This window comes from Rhodnius prolixus, unplaced genomic scaffold (genome assembly GCF_049639745.1).
Source record: "Rhodnius prolixus isolate KJV_2025 unplaced genomic scaffold, Rpr scaffold_1, whole genome shotgun sequence".
NCBI classification, from domain to species: domain Eukaryota; kingdom Metazoa; phylum Arthropoda; class Insecta; order Hemiptera; family Reduviidae; genus Rhodnius; species Rhodnius prolixus.
In genome coordinates this window covers 63,777,900-63,799,160 of record NW_027411581.1, presented here as the reverse complement: position 1 = coordinate 63,799,160, position 21,261 = coordinate 63,777,900, and the positions used below count along the sequence as shown (strand labels likewise).

Sequence of the window (21,261 nt, the reverse complement as noted above, 5' to 3'; positions counted from 1 at the left end):
GCCTAAGACCGGGGGAACCAAACCCACTAAACCAACAATACATCTAAGCTTTGCGGGTCTAGCCGCTTAACCGCTCGGCTATCGTGGCGCCTTAATAATGTTTAAAATAGAATTAAATTTAAAAATCAAACATAATGAGAAAAAATTACGGTAGATTCACACACTCACTCAGACCAATTCGTAAAAAAAAACAACACTGAATCTGGGCTCTGGGAACCTCAAAACGGATACTCTTAATTGGAAATCTGCCACCGGAAAAAACTATCCCTTCTCTTACTAAGTAGAAGTAAGAGGAAACACAACATATATTTATAGAGAAAAATTTAGGTACCTTGTTCTTGATCCTGGGGTTGTTGAATGACCTGGAACACTTCGGCTATATCTGTTTGTAGTTCCTTGCCTTCGGATCTTCTTTGGAGTTGGTGAAGTTGCTCCATCTGTAGATGCTTCATGGAGCGGACATGTTGAAGTAATGGCAACTTTGCCCGCGCCGAAAAACCGCACAGGACACAATGGTAGAGTTTGGGCGAACTATCCGTATCCGAGTCTCGTAGATGCCTAAATAGTAGCTGTGAAGCTTCGTGTCTTTGGCCGGCGGCGTGTAGTTGTAGTTTGTGCGCCGAGTTGGTGTAATAGTCGCACGCATGACACCGAACTTGGACGCCGCCCGGCGAAGAGACGTACTTTAGTTTCCATTCGTTTCTAGGACCGCCCTCTTTCACGTGGTTAACATGTTGTAACCTTTGCAGGTGTTTATCAGTCTTACAGTGCAATTGGAAATTAGCTTTCAAATTCGTCTTATAGGTGCAAAGTTTACACACGTAGTGGCCGGCCACCAAAGCCAGGATCTCTTGTTCTCTCACTTTCGTCCTGTCGGCGGCCAGGTGATGACTTAGCGCTTCCAGCGAGTCAGTGGAGAAGTTGTTGCAAACGCAACAGTGAAAAAGGTGTTCCGGATTTGGATCCGCCGGTTCAGGTGGTGGTTCCATCGTTTCTGGATTTAAGCCTAAATCCATATGTGGCGCCAGTTCTGGAGGTATGTGCGGTGGTAGCTGGCCCCCGGTCATCATCTGTATCAGCAATGCCTGATTGTAGGCCATGTCGGCCAGAGCGGCTTCCGTATGTGGAGGAGGCTTCTCGCCGGGCAGCGTAAGCCCGGGGTGAAAGTGCAACAGCGATTCAAAGTTCAACTGTTGTTGGTGTGAATGTTGCAGCGCGGAAAAGGTTTGCATTGTTTGCACATTCTTCTGAAGCACCATCATGTTATGCGTATGCTTCTCCGAAGTCATATGTATCCTCAGATTTCTAGCTACATTCGTCTCATAGTTGCACACATCACAACGAAAGGTGGGCTTAGGCTTTTGACTTTGGATGGGCGAATGGTGTGCCGGACTAGGCATCCCACCAGGTTTATGTTGAGGTGGTGGCGTCGGTTGTTGCATCTCGGACGTTACACTGCCGTTCTGCAATTCTTGCATGTTGTTCAAATGTTTATCCGACTGCATGTGTATGCTCAGGTTGCCTTTGGTCGTTGTGGAATAATTACAGACTTCACAGCGGTACGGTTTGTAACCGCAGGTGTAAGTCTCGCCTCTTGCCAGTCTAGGATGTGGTTGGCCAGCTATACAATAAATACAGGATGTTTCAGTCTCCGGATGTTTCTCCTTCATGTGAATCTCGAGAGTCTCTTGATACTTATAATGCCAGTTACATTTTGGGCATTTGAGAGTTTTACAAGAGTTGCGTGAGTGCATACCAGCTAATGGCCCACCGACACCCAGTCGTGAAGAAGTGAGAATAAGTTCACATTTAGGGCACTCAACGCCGGAAGGCCTGCCTCCCATATGGTCCGGACAAACTCCAATAGTTGTGCCGGTTAGGAAATTAGGAGGATGTTGTGGATACATGCCTAAAAGGGGGCTCATATTGGAACTAGGAGATGGGCTGGCTCCAGGTGACATGTCAGCCACTGGAGACTTCCTCGTCAGATCCATGCCGCAACTAATCCTCTGCTGTCCATTTCTATCCATTTCCTTTTGCGGCGATATCCTAGAGGGTGCCAGATCTTCGGCTTTCTCTTCGGCTTCTCTCCTCATCAGTTCGGTGACTGGCCTTACTGGACTCACAGGTTCTAAGAATGATACTAAAGGTTCTTTCTCCTTACCCACACACTGAATAATTGCGGAAGCGTTTTTGTGACCTAGGATATCTTTTTCATCCTCCTGCAGGGCAAGATTATGATCACCCATGGCGTGTGCAACGAAAGACTTGGAATAACCGAAAGATAATTTGCAAATAAAACACATGAGGATAGGTTTAACGGGAACAGAAGAACAGTCTTTGCCAGTATTGTTTTGTTGGTTGGCGTTATGAGATTTCTCTCGAACTGAAAACACCCGGTAGCTGTGCATGACTGGGATTTCGGGTTTTTTCTCAGGTATCAATTTGTTAGGATAAAGGGAAGATAATAGGGACGGGTTACGAGAAACGTAGAAAGCATTGGCGATCTGAGGAAATACTTGGTATTGCGAATCAACGCCTCGGCCATCAACGATACAGCCATCGCCAATCAGGTGCGGTAATTCTGGATCTTCTTCACTCAATTCAGAATCTTCTATAATATAGGCTGAGCCGTCCGGATTGTAGACAATTTTTCCATCAAATTTTTCCACATCTGAAGTGCCCCATGAATCATCGCCACCAGTTTGTTTATCGCCGCTTTGATCGGCCAGGAACTTGCTACCCGAGGGTGGTGAGGACATTCTTGGCTCTTCCGGTGCAGCACCTGGAGCTGCCACAACTGCCGTCGTGCCAGACACATCCTCTTCCGGACTCATCCTCTCCTTTTTTTTGGTTGCCCCGTCCTCTAATGATGACAGGGGCTGTGAGGACATGTCGGATCACGATCGTACATTACATGTCTCCATCCCACGGCTTCAACGGTCAATCCTGCACAAAGAGAAACAAAAACGTTAGTTCATATTATTCTGAAATAAATGATTCATATTTAAACATGCAAGTGGTAAAATTTTGAACAGTGTAAAATAAATACTTTTGACTCCCCAAATATTACATAAGAAACGCAAATTTTGTTTTTTTGAAAGAAAGGTCGATGAAATAACAGGAAATTGTTAATCGTTACTTCTGAATAAGGCGAAGAATGAGTCGAAAAAGCAGTTTGAGAAGAGAACAGGTTTTTAAAGAAACTGCATTAATTAAGACTAATTTGTCAAGTAAATTTATAACAATCTATTTGATATTATTTTAATTCAAGTTTAAAAACATCAATTGGTTTGACCTCTTGACGAAAACGTCAAGAAAAAAATCCAGATTTTTTCCAGAAGGAATCAAGGAAAATTAGCTAATCAATAAAACATAATTAGTGTTCAAATGATTTGATTGACAAATAAATACATCAAAAAAAAGTTCCATAAAATTACAATTTTAAATTAGCCTCCAATTTCATTCAAATAATGGTAAATAAAGTTAGAAATACCATTAATTGTTGATTTATAAGATTTATTGTTGATTCATAAAATGTTTAAAATCAATTAATAATAAAAACTTAAATGTCATTCATAAATGTTATAAAAAATTTATTCCATTTTTCCTCCTCTTTTAAGGCGCCTCAACATCTGAAGAGTATTAGCGCCCAGAGCCTTATTTTTTTTTTTTTTTAGTTCTCTGCCCGCCTTAAGACAGTATTCTCTTCAGTTTCAAATAACAGAAAGAAGCTTTCAGGAGGAGAAAAGAAAGCAGCTGGATTCGAACCCAGCATCTCCGCGCTGGAAACCAGTAATAAGCTGGAATTCCTGCCGTCTTAATAATAGTATTTACAGGCTTTGTAAGAGAGACAAGTTAACTTAATCAGAAAACCGGAAATAAAGGAAATTCCCTCCAAAAATAATACGTGATAATGGTGCGAAGTTACTTTTGGACAAAGTAAGTAGTTAAGTTGTCTAAAATTGAACTTAGTGTACTGAAAATATTACAATTTAAGCTTAAATCTTTAACATTATTGTTAATATTTAAGTAAGCAGACCCATTATTTATTTTCCAACAACTTTAAAGGAGAAAAAATTGTATAATAATGGAAAACATAATTTCAGTTTATTATAAACGATGCAGTGTAATTCTGATTTTTCATCTTTTATGTTCAATCATTATTTCTTAGTGAATTTAAATTAAGAATTAATGTCATAAAATGCAATAAATTTACTTATAATTCTAATAATAAAATTAGCATGAACACTAATTTTTTTTTATATATATATTCTTTAATTTTATTGTTACCATCTCAATATATTAGCTAAAACAGGAAATATCGACTGGCTGACTAGTTATATAAATATTGTGCGGTGCCTCTTGATTAGAGGATCCATCAATTCTGGTAACTTCTACAAAAAGTAATTACTATATAAGTAATATACAAGAATAGGACGCAATATAACCAATAGAGTGAATATAGAATTAAGATGAAAACCAATTAAGAGCAAGCTAATTCATAAAGATGAATATTTTATAGCTTCGACGAAGAATTGTAGGCGGTTATTTAGATTTTGTAGAATTTAGTTGTTTGGATAACTTAATTATGGCCGCCTAAAGAATATAGTAATAATAAAAAAATTAAAGTAAAGTAATTGCCGATTTTTTCAGCCGGACTTTACGTCCATCTACGAAATTAGGTGTCGTCGACGGAGGCGACTAGCAAACATACTTTACTATAAATTTCTCATATTAACCATTAAATAAAATCTAAGGCATATACAGAAATGGAACCCACTAAACCAACAATACATCTTAGCTTTGCGGGTCTAGCCAATAACCGCCTAACCTACTTTACTATAAATTTCTCAAATTAACCATTAAATAAAATCTAAGGTCTAGACACTGGGAATTGAACCCACTAAACCAACAATACATCTTAGCATTGCGGGTCTCGCCTCTAATCGCTCGGCTACCGTGGCGCCTAGAATACAGTAAAAGAAAAAAACCATTAAAAATAAATATAAGACTAACTATTAGGATAACTGGAAGGCAAGAGAATAATGGGTAAAATGAACAGTCCAGTGAGGATAGAAACATGTTTTTATCCGTGATATTGGAGAGAATCCCGTAAGGATTGTAAAATTGTAGTTTCAGCCATTTTTTTAGATTCACTTTTTTCAAGTAGTCATAGGCGCAAAATGCCAAAAACGCCACAGGAAATAACAAAAATAAATCTCTTAAAAACATCAGTCCCTGATGAATTGCAAATTAAAGGTCTCGATAAGTTTTAGCTCCATAAAAACATCATTTCTACACGAAATGATTTGATTGATTTAGTAAAAAAGAATAAATCAGGCGAATAACTTGTTGAGTCTTCAAGTCACAATAAAAACATAGGAACGTGTGTTTGGGGGGAGGAGGTGTGGTTTCCTTAAACCTAATAAAAAAAAAAGGAGAACTGCCTCAAGTCTACCTGTGGAAGGCATAAAGAAGAATGCGAGAAAGAGAGAATAAATATCCTAACCCTTTCCTAATACTATATAAACGGACTACTAGGGACGGGATGCAAATATAATCCACGTGCAATGCGCGTGCACGTCAACAAGTCACATGTACATGTGCTCAGCAATAGAGACATGCAAATAACTCTAGAGGAGCCGCTACTTAACCATAGCCACCTGTATATTAACACTCCTTTTGCTCTTGTATTTAATACTGGGCTCCTGCAAGAAGTGAACCGAGAAGTATCCGCGCATGTACGACCCTACTTCTCATTTGAATAAACATATTTTATTATGTCGCTTCTGAACTATCTAAGATTCGTTCAGTTTAGGTACTACGTCATACCATTACAAAAAAAGAAAAAAAAACCGCTTTTTACAAAATCAATAATCTCTATTCCAAGATACAGTTATCATAAATTAATTCAAATATGAAGAGTAATCAATTAAAAATAGGCGCTAAGATTATTATGGCTGTTTTCTGCTAAAAAAAACCACACGCTATCACAAGTAATGCCAACTATTTTTTTCCGGCAAGCTTTACATCCAACTGCCAATTTAGGTGTCATCGACAGAGGCGACTAACAAACATCACTTTAAATTCCTTTTTTATTATCCATTAAATAAAATCAAGGCGGAAACCGGGAATCGAACCCACTAAACCAACAATACATCTTAGATCGCGGGACTAGCCTATAACCGCCTAACATACTTTACTATAAATTTCTCATATTAACCATTAAATAAAATCCAAAACCTAGACCAGGGGAATCGAACCCACTAAACCAACAATACATCTTAGCTTTGTGGGTCTAGTCTATAACCGCCTAATATACTTAACTATAAATTTCTCATATTAACCATTAAATAAAATCTAAGGCATATACAGAAATGGAACCCACTAAACCAACAATACATCTTAGCTTTGCGGGTCTAGCCAATAACCGCCTAACCTACTTTACTATAAATTTCTCAAATTAACCATTAAATAAAATCTAAGGTCTAGACACTGGGAATTGAACCCACTAAACCAACAATACATCTTAGCATTGCGGGTCTCGCCTATAACCGCCTAACATACTTTACTATAAATTTCTTTTATTAACCATTTAATGAAAACCAAGGCGCAGACCGGAGAATCGAACCCACTAAACCAACAATACATCTTAGCATTGCGGGTCTAGCCTATAACCGCCAAACATACTTTACTATAAAGTTCTCATATTAACAATTAAATAAAATGCAAGACCTAGAGACCAGAGAATCGAACCCACTAAACCAATAATACATCTTAGCATTGCGGGTCTAGCCTATAAACCGCTCGGCTACCGTAACGCTTATGTTTTGTTAAAATTATTACTGCAATTCTATTTTTATAAATCACATTTTGTAGACGTCGAAAATTTCAAACTGGTTCAGAAAACAATTCTATTTCTATTTAAATACGAAGTAAATTAAAAGTGATTCTTTTCTGTTCTTTTTTTGTCTTACCCTTTCTAAAATCAATCAGATCTCCTTACGGATTTACAATCATATTACATAAATAACCTCAATATAAATGATAGATCACGATTAAAAGAACATGAAAAGGTCTTGTGCTAGTTTGATACTTATATAATAATTTATTTGTTATTACATTTTTAAAATAATGGTGTTCAACATTTAGAAAACAAAAAATAAATAATTATTAAGAAACATTAAATTAATCAAGAACATTATTTTTCTAACTAACAGAAATCTGGATAGAGATTTACAAGTGACTGTAGAAGTATGTAAAGTGGCCCTAAAAGCAAAGCTATTTTGACTCCACTACAGCAAGAACGGAAGTATTGAGTAATCGGCCGCAATATTTGAATTTACGTTTTCAATGAACTTAATTCATTTAAATGAACAAAATACCAAATTGATTACTAATCAATGAATTCCCACTCTGTTTATATCTCATCTTCTTTTGGCAAAACGCCCAAGGATGTTCCCATGGGATGTCCAGGAAGAGCCTCCTTTAGCGGCCTACAAGGACTCACATTCTCAGTTTCCTCTTTTATTTATTTACGCGCGTAAATCTGTATAAATCACTCGCATTAATCTTCAACAAATTTATAAAATATATAAAAAAGATGGCGCGCTAAATCAACTAATACGCCATGACAGATTTTCCTCCGGTAAATGTTAATATAATAAATCTAATAGGACTCTTTTTTGTCCCCCATAGTTTTTATAAACGTTTTTGGCAATCTCTCCAAACACGCATTTTATAAGGCAATTTTTTAATTTTATTTTTTTAATGTTTAGTGGCCCTAATAATAGTAACAATAAAAAGAAGGATATTGTGAGTATCCATGAAAGTTATAAGTATTACAGGGATACCAGCAGGGACGCTAAGATCCCTGAAGAATTGGCTAAACCCAGAGGCCCATCGTCTACATATTTACACGACGACTAAGAGCATATTTTTACACTCTGAATAAGAAATAATAAAGACACACTTAAGTCATGTGAGCTGTACAAAAGTTTTTTTAAAAAAATTTCTGATTTCCTTTAAAATCAACAAAATTGAATCAAGAAAAAGAAATATTGGGAGGGAAGTTCTCTGCCATTAGTATAATTATCCCTTAAAATACTCGTTAATTAAAGAATTTCCGCTGGATAAGAAAACTGATTACAGGAAATTAGTTCAGAACTTTCTCCTTTTAGCTTTTCTAAATAAACATCATTTCCGGTATTTTATTCATAAATCTTTTGACTATAAATGTTTTTATAAATAAAATAATTATCTATAGGCTTAACAGTGTTATTTTTTATGATACCGCGAGATATGCCAAATTAAGGAAAGATATTTTTTTTAAAATTATTTTATAAAAATCTCAGAGATCAATGACTTCAAAGCTTAGATTAGATTTAAGGGAGGGAGATAATTTGCAATAAATTGAGACGACTCACAGACCGCAAATTTTACTCATTCAGAGTGAGAGAACCCGCTGGGCCAAGTTTTACGCCTCAACACTGCTACCAAGGTAGCTGGAAATGTGGTTGAGGACGATGAGAGTACAGTTACGGAAATGGAGATTTAAGTAGCGATTAGTTCAAAGGCACGAGCGGATAATTAGCGGTTAGTATTAACGCTAACTTAGGAGCGAGCATATAAATTACAATAACTAACTGGGGTTATTAAAGAATTGGCCTAAACTGAATGGTTGAGTAGAGTAAGGTCTCGAAGAGAGTGGTGAGAATGAATCCTCAGTGAGAGAATGCAATGCCCTGAATGGTAACTGAGTGTCCCGAGAGCCGGTTCTGTGGATAACCATATTGGTACTTCATTCACCAATCCTCTAGCGACTCTTCCAGCGTCGAAAACCGTGCGATGTCTCAAATGGCGATTGAGTGTCCGTTCAGCGGCGGTTCTGTGGATAACCAAATCGCTACTTCATTCACGAATTCTATAGGACTCTACCAGCGTCGATAACCGCGCGATGCCTGAAATGGCGATTGGGTGTCCGTTCAGCGGCGGTTCTGTGGATAACCAAATCGCTACTTCATTCAACAATCCTCTAGCGTCTCTTCCAGCGTCGATTACCGTGCGATGCCTGAAATGGCGATTGAGTGTCCTGGTTCTGTAGATAACCAAATAACTACTTCATTCAGCAATCCTCTAGCGACTCTACCAGCGTCGAAAACCTCGCGATGCCTGAAATAGCGATTGAGTGTCCGCACAGCGGTGGCTCTGTGGATAACCAAATCGCTACTTCATTCAACAATCCGACTCTACCGGCGTCGATAACCGCGCGATCTTATTGAAGTGTCAAAACATAGTGAATATATAGTGTGCTCTCTTATCGGACAGATTCACCTATGGTTTCAATTCACCACATTCATGAATACAGCATCAGTTTCACTTATTGCAAATTTGTAAGAAGTAAATTCCTACACTGAAAAAGTTTAAAAACTATTAACAAATAACCTTTACCTAAGTTAACACTTTCAAAGAATCAAAAGCAAAATGGATTAATGCTTAAAAATAAATAAATAAAATATGAACATTACCCATTCTGGCATCTGAAGTAAGTAAAAGATAGTGTAAAGAAAAATCAAACAAAAAATACTTTAATTTTTCCCCCTCTCTCTCTTGAGATTGGAAAAGAGGCGACAGATGTACGGGTAAGATAGTGGAAGACAAGGGAGGGTAGAAGAAAGATTGTAAGGTGAGCGTGGCAGGAGCGGCGCAGGACACCTGGGTACCCCAAAAAAAAGAAAGAAGGATACCTATTGTAACCCCACGGGAGGTAAATATGAGATACCGAATGTAACGTCCCCCCTCCACCCCACCGGATCTTCAATCTCCAGGAGATAAGCACCGAAGAGTATCTCTCTTGCTCACTCTAAAGGAGCCTTCTTCAAAGGACCACTTTGTCTACAATATTTGCTTAAGGATTTGATTGTTCCCCGTTTGCGTCATTCCCAAACAGGAAAGCACACTCAGCTCTATCGTATTAATTTATTTCTATGTAACGGATTTATTAAATAAATATTTCACTAGGAAAATTATTGTAGTTATATTAGATTATCTTGCGTTAATATCACGCAATACACGCTAAGGTAAAACATATTAATAATTACCCGTTAGCCAATAATAATGGGCCAACTATTCAATGGAAATTAGAGATTAAATAAAGTATTTTAAGTAACTAGTGACTGAAACCAGCTTTACTGCACTTAACTAGCGAATTTCAGCTGTTTCAGTGAAAACTCTGAGCACTGAAAGGTGGAACATTTTTCTTTCAAAAGGAAAAAGGATGTTGCCTACACGAGCGTAGCAAGTCCGCACAGATGTGCAAAATTAAATGTCGTCTGCAATTGTTTCAGTAATTTAGAAGATAAGCTTTAAACTTAAACGCAAAATCTACCAGCTGAAAGTTAGACTGATTCTTGAATTTAGTTTAATTGCATTAATTTGCGCTTTTTTTTAATGATCTAAGGCGCGTCAACATCTAAGGGACAGCTGCTGGATTTGCGCTTTAGAAGGTTACAATTTAAGAAATCAATTAAAATTCCTAAGATATATTCAATTTGAATTGTTCAGTAATTATTTTATTGAACGCTGATTTCTTATTTACATAAGATTGTTTCCATAACTGGCAGTTTCAGATAATGTTGCTATTGATTATTTGCTATTATATTTGTAAGTTTCAAGTGAAAAATATCTATTTCTTTTTCCGCAATTACAACTACCACGTAAAATTAGCCATCGCCACATCGTCGGGACGTTAGACTACCATGTAAGGAGGTTACTCTTAGGTTGCCTAAACCTTTCTTACAAAATATTTAAAAGGCAGTGCTAGATTATAAATTTTTTACTCGTATTTATCTATAAATAATTTAACGAGGCTATTAAAAAGTAAAAGTAAAGTAATGCCTATTTTTTCAGGCAGGCTTTGCGTCCAACTATCATATTTAGGTGTCGCGGACGGAATTAAACATTAAGTAAAATTCAAGGCATAGACCGAGAATCGAACCCACTAACCAACAAACCAACAATACATCTTAGCTTTGCGGGACTAGCCTATAACCACCTAACATACTTTATTATAAATTTCTCATATTAACCATTAAATAAAAAGCAAGGCCCTGGACCTGGAATCGAACCCACTAAACCAACAATACATCTTAGCATTACGGGTCTCGCCTCTTAACCGCTCGGCTTTCGTGGCGCCTAACAAGGCTATTAAATTTAAAATTATACCTGATTTTATTTGAAAGATTAATTGTAAAAATGTAAACTTTGCTAGTTTTTTGCAAAATTGATTAAAATTTGCATTTTCTTCGCTAAATTAACAATAATAATTAAGGATTGCGAAAAATTAATTAATTTTCAAGTTTAATTTGAAGAAAAAAAAAATGTTAAGTTAGATACATCGTGAATAGCGAATGATAGCGACTGATTATTAATACTTTTTGGATTTTATTATTAAAAATCGAATAAACAAATTAGATAAACATAATGAACTATTACGAGAATCAAAAACAGTTTCTTTTATTGATTTTAACGAGGTTTTTTATTACAGAGCTAGTTGGATAGAAAATGTATTGTTTGGCTTCTAGTTGGCTCTCGGCTATTAAACTATAACTAGCTGGTGATGGAGGCGAGAGAGAGGAGGAGGAAACAAAGAAGTTCCAGGAAGTTGACAATAAAAATAGAGAACTAGATGTAATGTACCGAAGAAATACTATAGTTAACTCTTCCCTCCGCTAGATCGCACTTTACAATCTTATACATTATTCTTGTAGGAATAATTATGCATTTCTTGCAGCTGATTGAAAAGAAAATGTACAATGTATTTATAATATATATATATTGTAACGAAGACACTTAACGAGTAAATTACTCATGACTTATGAAGGTCTGATCGTACTCTTAATGTGGTCTTTACAAAATTACTTCCATCAACTGAGAAGAAGGAACGATCTGGGTCACTAAAACGGCATAGAAGAGCACTTCAGTTGAAACTCACTGTAACAAATATACTGGAGGTAATACTGGAGATCACGAGTTCGAATCCAGCTCGTTGGGCTTTAGATTTTTTTTTTTTTTTATCCCTCGGAGCTTCTTTACAGCTCACTGTGACCGTTTATAACGAGAGAACACAGTCCTGAGGCTAGACAATGTACCAGAAAAAAAACAAAACAAAAAGCTTCGCGCGCTCTAACTCCAGATTGTCATTTTGTGACTTTTTAGGTGTTAGACTCACCATACCCGACTATTACGCGATAGTAATTACAATTTCCTGAAAAACCTTCAGGGAAAAAATCAATTCCTCCCCCCAAAAAAAGAGGTGATCCACTAATATGGGTGATGGAAATCCAAGTAAGATCCACTTTCAAGAACATAGACCTCGCCGTACTGAAGACTGGATCTTTAAAGAATGAATTCCGGTTAAAACCTTTTTGTAGCAACTTTTTGAACGGTCAAGAAAAAGACTTAGGTTGCAGACCAGTCAGGGAGTAAAAGGTTCTATAAGCATGATTTGCATATTAGGATCCCGATCGGTAAACTACCATCTGTAAGAAAAAATTGGGGTATCATTAATGCAAATCAATTCTATCAATATTTTTCAAAGATTTTAACACTTGTAAAGAATAGAATGTGATTCTTAATATATTTAAAAATCAATAAATAAAAAATAAGAATTAGGAATTTTATTAAAAATTTTTAATCAAGATTTCTTTCTTATTCTTGCCACAAAGTTCGAAAACAAAAATAATTTATTAAAAAAAAAAAAAAAAAAACCACAGAAGGTTCTATCTTAATTCAAAGGACAATAATCAGGATAATTCCAATGGAAACAACACATTTCTTTTTCAGGTTAAAGGAATAAAATTAAAATAAAGAAAAAAAAAAAACATCGATATGATACAGGAGGACTCTTCTTCGTCCCCCATCCTAAACTCTGAAACCGGTTTTATTTAAGTATAACCAAATATGTGCAAACTTGTTCCGCTATAAATATCTATGGCCAGTCTCATCGCGTCCCGATTTTTATACACAAATTTTTTAAGGTAACAACACCTGGACGGATTATCTCTTTGACATTAAAAGTCTCTAGAGGGGAGCACACTTTCTCATGACATTTTTTTTTGGACTCTAATATTCCCATAGTTTTGAAACAGTAATATACTTCTAAATATGTATTTGTTACATATTAATTGTACAACAAAATTACATTTTTTTTTGTAAAAACCGTACATTACTCTGAAATGTAGCCCAGGCTAGAAGGCATTTTCAAGAAATGCGAAATACCAAGTGAATAAAAGGGTCACTTCCGGTAGAGCAAATTTTGGTTTAAACTCGATTTTTTTTATCAACTCCTTAAATGAAATACCAGAATAAGGGACCGCCCCTTACAAAGGTACTTTACAGGAAATCTGTACTTCCATTTCCTCTCCCAAAAATGACCTTATTTCCGGATTACTTGTATCATATGTTTGTTCATAAATTTAAAGTGAACAAAAAATTAATAGAGTAAATTTTTAAGAAGAAATCAACTAAATACTAAATAAACCATCTGTTAAAGAGCTGCAATACTGCAACACAGCGGTGTAAAACTGTATAGCAAGCATACTTTAAATACGAGTATTAATTGAAAACATCATTTCAATTGAGTAAAACTCAATCGCAATCAATTTTAAAGTATTTAATTACTCGAACAGGGAAAAAATTAAAAAACAAAATAATAAAATAATTAATTAAAAACCAATTTAAATATATTTTATCGATTTTGAAAATTATCGATTTGACAAACATTACCAATTTTATTAATACCATTAGGGCAATAATTTATCTTAATTAATATAAGGTACCTTACAAAGGGCAGTCCTTTTTTAATCCAATAAAAAATTACCTAAAAAAAAAAAATTATCAGCACTCATAAGATTATACTATTGAAAATATCGATAAATGACGTATTAGTCTGACTCAATAAGCTGAATTTCATAGGCGTTATCAGGCTTGCAGCAAGATAGGTTTCTTGGTTTACTCAGTTGTGCATATATCGTTGCTTGTTTACTCATGGTGGGAAAAAAAATACTGTCGTTGATTTCTACTATTTATCTATTCATTTATTTAAATAAATAAATAAATTTAGTGTACAGAAAAATGAAACATTGACTTTAAAAAGTAGGCCATATTATTGCATTTTTTTTTTAATTAAAATTACTTTGCCTTTCTACTTGTTTATAATTTTTAGAATGCATTTTTACTAAATTATATCTGTAATTAAAATGTGTGAAATTAATGAAGAGTATACGAAGATTAGCGGACCAATAGAAGAGAGAGGATACGTGTCCGGTCAATCTAATGACAAAGTTTGAACTCTTCAAGGTGAAAGTGTGCTGCTGATCTGCCAGATGCAGTGGCTAAGTGGTGGCCACACTGGGGAAGTTATCTCTGTGAGCAGATCGCCGCCTTTGGTGCTTTTTAGCCCCTTTTCCTGTGACCACGCAGAGAACTAAGTATATTTCCGCTTAAAAATAATTTTTTAATAAAATTTTTCTTCATTGGCAAGGAAAGTATTGGTGTCAGGTCAAATTTTTGATTTTCACCGGAAGTTTGCGCTTTGAAAAAAAAAGAAGAAAAATATTGAAAGGCTAAAAACTGCAGGAAGCAGAAACTAAAAACTTAGTGATCGAAATCCTTATAGCGGAAGTACCACCTCAATGAGCGTTTTTCTCGCAAATGGCTCCAACGATTTCCTTTTAAACTACGAACACACGTTCTGCTCCGTGGTTGTCTACGACTTATATTTGATATAAGGATTATTCGATTAAAAAGACTCCTAGGATTGGTGAGGAGGTTGGTTAATAATCCTTCTAAAGGCCCATTTCAGTATAATGCACGACTCTGCCGCCTTTTTTTCATACTATAAAGTGGCAGTTAAATGTCTTGATTAATTTCGGAGTTCGTAGGGAATTTAAAAAAAAAAAACTGCCGGAAGTACTAGATTACTCAATGGAACTTTTCACGTTCCTAAAGATTTTTTCTTTCTTGACTCTTAAATTTTAATTACACTCTAAACTTATATTTAGGGGAAAATCATGTTAAGAGTTAAACTGTCAATTTTTTTATTTTCGCTCTCCCATATACTCAAAATTCATTTACTCAAAAATGATGACTATCAATAAAATAAAAAATTATTAATACATTAAAATATTCTACAAATGCAAATGGCAGATGCACTGAAAGTGCTTCAAGTTAACTAAACCAGGTTAAATACATTATAAAGTTTTATAGTTCGTGATACTTTATTTACAGTTAATTTTAATGGTAAGATTTTTTTAAAAAAAATAATGTAGCAATACTTACAAAGATTACTTATATAAACTATCTTTGTGGAAACTAATCATTTCCTAAAGAAAATAATAAAAATGAATGCAGCAATTGTTAATTAACATTGACTAAAATGATGTGTTTAGTTTTATGCATTGACTATGGCAACTAATTCACCATCTTTCTCCATATGCTCACTTTTCCACATCTCTGTCTCTCTCTTCTTTACTTGCAACTTTCTCCTTATATCTATCAATCAGTCTCCCCCTCATCTACCAGCCAGTATTGCACAATATTGTCTATTTATAATTATTGAGTTGTCAACTTCAATTTATTGTATTTTATTTTATTATTTCTATATCCTATTTTCAAAACAATTACTAAAATCAAATAAATATCTGGAATTTGATACAGTAATAGATGCAATATGGATTTCTCGGTCGTGATGCTGTGATAAACTAAGCTCAACTTTAATATACTCAGTAAGAAGAATGAATTACGTAAAAGGAACTCTAGCAGGCATTTTATTTTTTAAAGATCGGGGTCAAATAATTCAAGATGATTGGGAACTAAAAAAAAAATAAACATAAAGAAACTTGAGCGGATTAGTTTGGGAATGATGAAGTATATTGAGCTCTTTGAGAAGGGTATCACTAGCAAAATAGAGAAAGGGTTCTGATGACTCTCGTCTAAAGTCTACTATTCTGTGGATGCTGGATGATTTGGAGGATCTACTATAAGGAAAAAATAATTTAAATAAAAGTTGAAATAATAATTAATAAAGAGGCGCCACGATAGCCGAGCGGTTAAGAGGCAAGACCCGCAATGCTAAGATGTATTGTTGGTTTAGTGGCTCGTAAAAGTATTTTGAAAATGATCCCGTTTTTTTTTTTTGTATACCACGATGCGGTCCAGAATAGTTCTCCTAGAAGCAACTGTTTAGTTCTTAGCTTTTTTCAGTCGAGTGTATGGTTCTATGATTATGCAGCCAACAGTAACAGGAAACACAATGTTCTCTAGCTCTCTGTAGTCTTTCCCCTTTAACTACGCAAATATAAAGGGAAAAATTCATATTTCCGGCTGAGAGACTTAAAACGATATCTTCACCAAACCAAAGTGAATAATTAGCGAACTGACAAAAATATTGATTGCGCATTTTCATTAATCAGAAATCAATAAATCAATGCAAATCTCTTTATAGTACCAAACGGCCCTAAAAATAAGTGCACTAATACACAAGTTTATTTATTATATTTTGACGCTCTACAATAAACAAGAAAAGAAATTATTTTGACGTTAAAATAGAAATATCCTCAAGAAATATTTCAACACTATTATAGTTCATTATTGTTTAGATTTCAGGACGGAAAACAGTCCAATATATATCTAGTAAATAAATAGTTTAGATCAAATAAATACACACTGTTACCACCTTTCACTAGACGAAAATCTTAAAAGATAAAAACCAAAATATACATCATCTTTATAAAGCAATAATAAAGGAAAGTTTAGTCTTGCCATATAAAGCCTGGAACTTCCTGCAGGAGCCATTGTAATTGTTTACTAAATCTTCACACGGAGAGAGTTTGGCTAAATTTGGCCAGAAGAAATCGTTTCTATTGGCCAATATGTGACATTTGGCTGCCTAATTATTCTTATTTATTAGAACTATAATTAAATTCATAAAAGAGAAAAACTAATTAACTAAAAAAAGTTAACTAATAGTCTAATTTTTCAGACAAGGCTTAACGTCGAATTAAGTGACGTTGACGGGAAGCACATAATAGTTTACCAATAAAATATTTCCTAACAAAAAGTAGTAACAAGCGGGTTACGAACTAGGGAAAAACAATTTTATGCTTTTCCAACGACAACCGCCAACTAAGTAAAGAAAATTTAAGGTGAAAGTAACTAGAAAAGAAAATGCAGTTATTTTTATTAACTTATGAAAACGTTAGATCATATATAGTATCAAGTTTTCATCAGAATCAGAAATGCAATTGCAATTTTCAACATCAAGGCCCAACCCGGAAATTCCGGCAAGCAGTGAAGTTATTCTAGAAGGAAAACTCGAGGAAACTCCACCAATAACATTGTACACTAACTGCAATCACTACTACGCAGGTCACATTCATTTACCACTACGTCATTTTTCTAGGAAGGAAAACCAGCGCTCTAGATATCCTTTATCTCATGGAAGCCACAAAGAAGCGGCAGTTTTTGGAGAAGATAGAAATTGAAAGAGGCTGGTAAAGCATCTATTATTGTGAAAGAAAGGAACTTTAAGACATGATAGGACTGATTTAAGAAATCAATAGTTAATATGCAGCAGAACCAGACCGAAAATATGTAATAAATAAATAAAAATAACTTAGGAAATCTAAACAGCTGGTAGTCGACAAGTTCATTAATTATTAAGTAAGTTAAGTAATGCCTATTTTTTCAGGCGAGCTTTACGTCCACTTACCAAATTAGGTGTCGTGAACGGAGGCGACTAGCAAACATCGTATTTTACTGTAAATTCCTCATATTAACCATTAAACAAAATCCAAGACCTAGACCGAGGGAATCGAACCCACTAACCCAAAAATACATCTTAGCATTGCGGGTCTAAGTCTCTTAACAGCTCGGCTATCGTGGCGCCTCTTTATTATTAATTTTTTTTTTTTAGTTTTACGGTAACTTTAACTTTTTTTTTAAAATGATTTTTTCCAAAAAAAAAAAGATTTTTTAAGTACGTCACAAAGTTAAAAATTTTCATTGTGCGAACGTTATTAGCAAGTAAAAATGTAAGTAAATTCCCAAATTTGCAAAAAAAAGGTAAAATCGATAGATTGAGCGGAAGTTACATTTTAATTAATAAATTATCAACGGAAATAATTTCCTTGATATTTATAAAATCTCCATTAGATTGTTTCATACTGAAGGCTATTCAAAAGATCGTCCTTCGTAAGGAGTTTATAGTCTTCATTTAATTTAAAATAATACTACCTACCAATCAAAATTAAAGTACATAAAAAATAAAATGTAATTTTGTAAAATTAGTAGAAAAATTGCCAAGTTTTATTCTAAATTAATTTTGTTTAATTTATTTATTTAATTAATTTTTTAAATTGTTTTCATGATTAACCATTGTTAGAAATGTTGCTGTTGATTAGTTGCTATTATATTTGTAAGTTTGAAGTGAGGAATATTAATCTGTTTTTCTGCAATTACAACTACCACGTGTTATTGGTCATCACAACGTGAATGCGATTTTTATTGAAATCGATGTAAAAAGAATCGATAATCGTGTCAAGCGATAATTCTAAATTGTACGATTGACAAAAGAACTTTTTTTTAAAAAAATGTTATTTCTTTTAATAAATAAACATTATTTTCTTCTCAGACAAAGAAATAATAATAAATGTTAGTGGAATGTGTTTGGCCAAATAGTTAGTCTAAATGGCGAATCAGATTAAGATCTAAAAGTTTAAAACTGTAAACGTGGTTTAGAGATACTATATATACATTTATTGTACAATAGAATAAGACAATGCAACTCTATGCAAAACAAACACTAAATGCTAAATAACACACAGTGTGCTAGCTAACCCTCACTAACACTTACACACCATCACCCCCCTCTCACCCGAGAAACGTGTTCAGTATGTATCCCCACCCCCAATAACCCCGAATGTCCAAGAATCTTTCAAGTCAATTTATACCATTACAGAGCGTGCACTTGAATACGTAACAAACATGGCGCGCTAAGTACTATTAGCGAATTTCCAGTTAATCGATGTTAATTCCAGATATTCTATATTAACTGGAAACGAGGTAAAGGAATTAAGCATGGTGAGAACAAAAAAAAGGGTTTACTTTAGGGAGAGGAGGGAAAATCATCAAATCAGTATTCAGGTGTTCCTTGGATAAGATCCCAGGATAAGTGGATTATTTCTAAAAGGGGGACTTACAGAGAAAAATACCACCAAAAGTGGAATAGAAATTAAGAAGCAGTAAGCATAAGATTTGTGAATCCAGGCTCTTGTTGCAATGAGTCCTGGCGTGCCGACAATATGCCATTCATCACACAAGAAACAAAAAGCTCCCAATAAGCTTCAGCTGTCGGCAATCTCTGCCAATTGTGCGCATCCAGCTCCCCCCTCTACCCACTGCCGGCCATGTTTTTTAATCACTCTGAAAAAAAAATATATCCACCTTTCATTACAGTTGGCATGTTACTACACCTTTAAATCTCTAAGAGGGGGAGACAAAGTATGTACTTACAGATGGAACTTACAAACTTACTGAATTCGCAAAATTTAAAATAATCAATTATTTAAGAAAATTGGGGAAAAATACGCCAAACATACCAAGAACAACTAAATACAAAGAAGGCGCCACAATAGCCGAGCGGTTAAGAGACTAGACCCGCAACGCTAAGATGTATTGTTGGTTTAGTGGGTTCGATTCCCGGTCTTAGGCCTTGGATTTTATTTAATGGTTAATATGGGAACTTTATAGTAAAGTATGTTTACTAGTCGCCTCCGTCCACGACACCTAATTTGAGTAGTTGGACGTTAAGCCCCGCCTGTAAAACTAGGCAATTACTTTACTACTTTACTTTACTAAATACAAAATTTTCTCTAAAACATTTTACTGTGAAAACTCTTCCTAAATAAAGTTTAGATAACTTTATTATCAAAGTTTTTAGAAATTCTGCTGATGTTAATCGAGAAATTGTTTTAGAAAAATAAAGATAAGTCAGTCAATTTATCAAGTGATTTTCCTAACAGGCGGAACTATTTCAAAAAAATTTTTTTTTTCCTTTTGTCTTGGGGGAAGCTTGCCCTTATTAACTAAATATATGTATATATCTAAATTAGCCATTAAATTACTTGAGAAGCATCCCAGACATGTGTATGATCTCTTTGCTAACAAACGATAGCTTGACAATAAATACCTCACATGGTCAGTACCTGTGCTGCTTGAAAAGCGAAATTCAGATGTAAAAGAAAAAGTTCTTCAGTAATTATTTTTAAAATTTATACAAAGTTTCAAAAAGGAATTATAAAAAGGGAAATCCTTTTTGAAAGCCATGATGCCGCTGACCAACATTAAATTACGATTGTCGATGATAAAGCTCTCAAACTAGCCATTCAAAATGGAGCATTTCCTGTTAAAAATATTTTAAAATGTTGTTCGTAAATTAAACGGAAGCTGTAAAGTAGATCGTCTATAGTTTTTTTCTGTTCAATCATTTCTGGAAGGATCCTTCCAATTTTAGTCTGAACAGAACTGCTGAAGATGTGTCACCTTTTTTTCTTAATTAAGATGGACAGACAGAGAGATATTGTGGGAGGAGAGGCGGAAATGAAAAACAGGAGCAGACCAGGTTAGATTGAATTGTAAGAGAAACGCTAGCGGTGTCCCCCAAAATTGAATCTGATGAAGATGAAAATTCAGACTCAAACAACATCATCTTCAGATCTCTTACAAACAGATCATCATCGGCTTCATGACCAAGCAAGAACTGCAATCCTTGAATTCTGAAGAACCCCCCCCAATTTTGACTGTGCTGATAATACTTATTAATTTGAATTTTATAATTTTGAAGTACCTCTATTTAGAAAAATAAATAGAAGAATACAAATTAAACTTTAGAAACAAAACTATACTTCAGAAGAATCTGATTGCAATAAATAATGATTAGTAGTATAACTGTACATTCAAAAGATGGAAGGATAAAACTTTTGTGATGATTGTTGACGTAGGCGTTAGTTAAAAATATTTCTTCAAATTGCTAATTTGTTTAAATTAAGCTATCACACATATGTAAAATATCTTTAAACAGGTTTGTTACCTTCACAAATTTATTGTATAATACATTAGTGTAAAGGTTATTATTTGTTTTGTTAAAGATGAATACTGCCTACGTCCTTCGGCATAACTTTTAAAGCTCATTGTTTTTTT

At 34.6% G+C, this 21,261-nt stretch overlaps 1 protein-coding gene across 9 annotated transcripts in view; it reads right to left on the bottom strand.

Moving 5' to 3' along the window:
- The window catches only part of zfh2 (Zn finger homeodomain 2), a 441,349-nt gene that overhangs the window by 164,474 nt on the left and 255,614 nt on the right, over positions 1 to 21,261 (bottom strand). For all 9 annotated transcript variants that reach the window (XM_074112507.1, XM_074112499.1, XM_074112501.1 and 6 more), the window contains one exon: positions 332 to 2,949. In XM_074112507.1, the coding sequence (XP_073968608.1) occupies positions 332 to 2,894 (2,563 nt within the window). In that variant the 5' untranslated portion in view covers positions 2,895 to 2,949. The remainder of the gene's footprint in view (positions 1 to 331; positions 2,950 to 21,261) is intronic.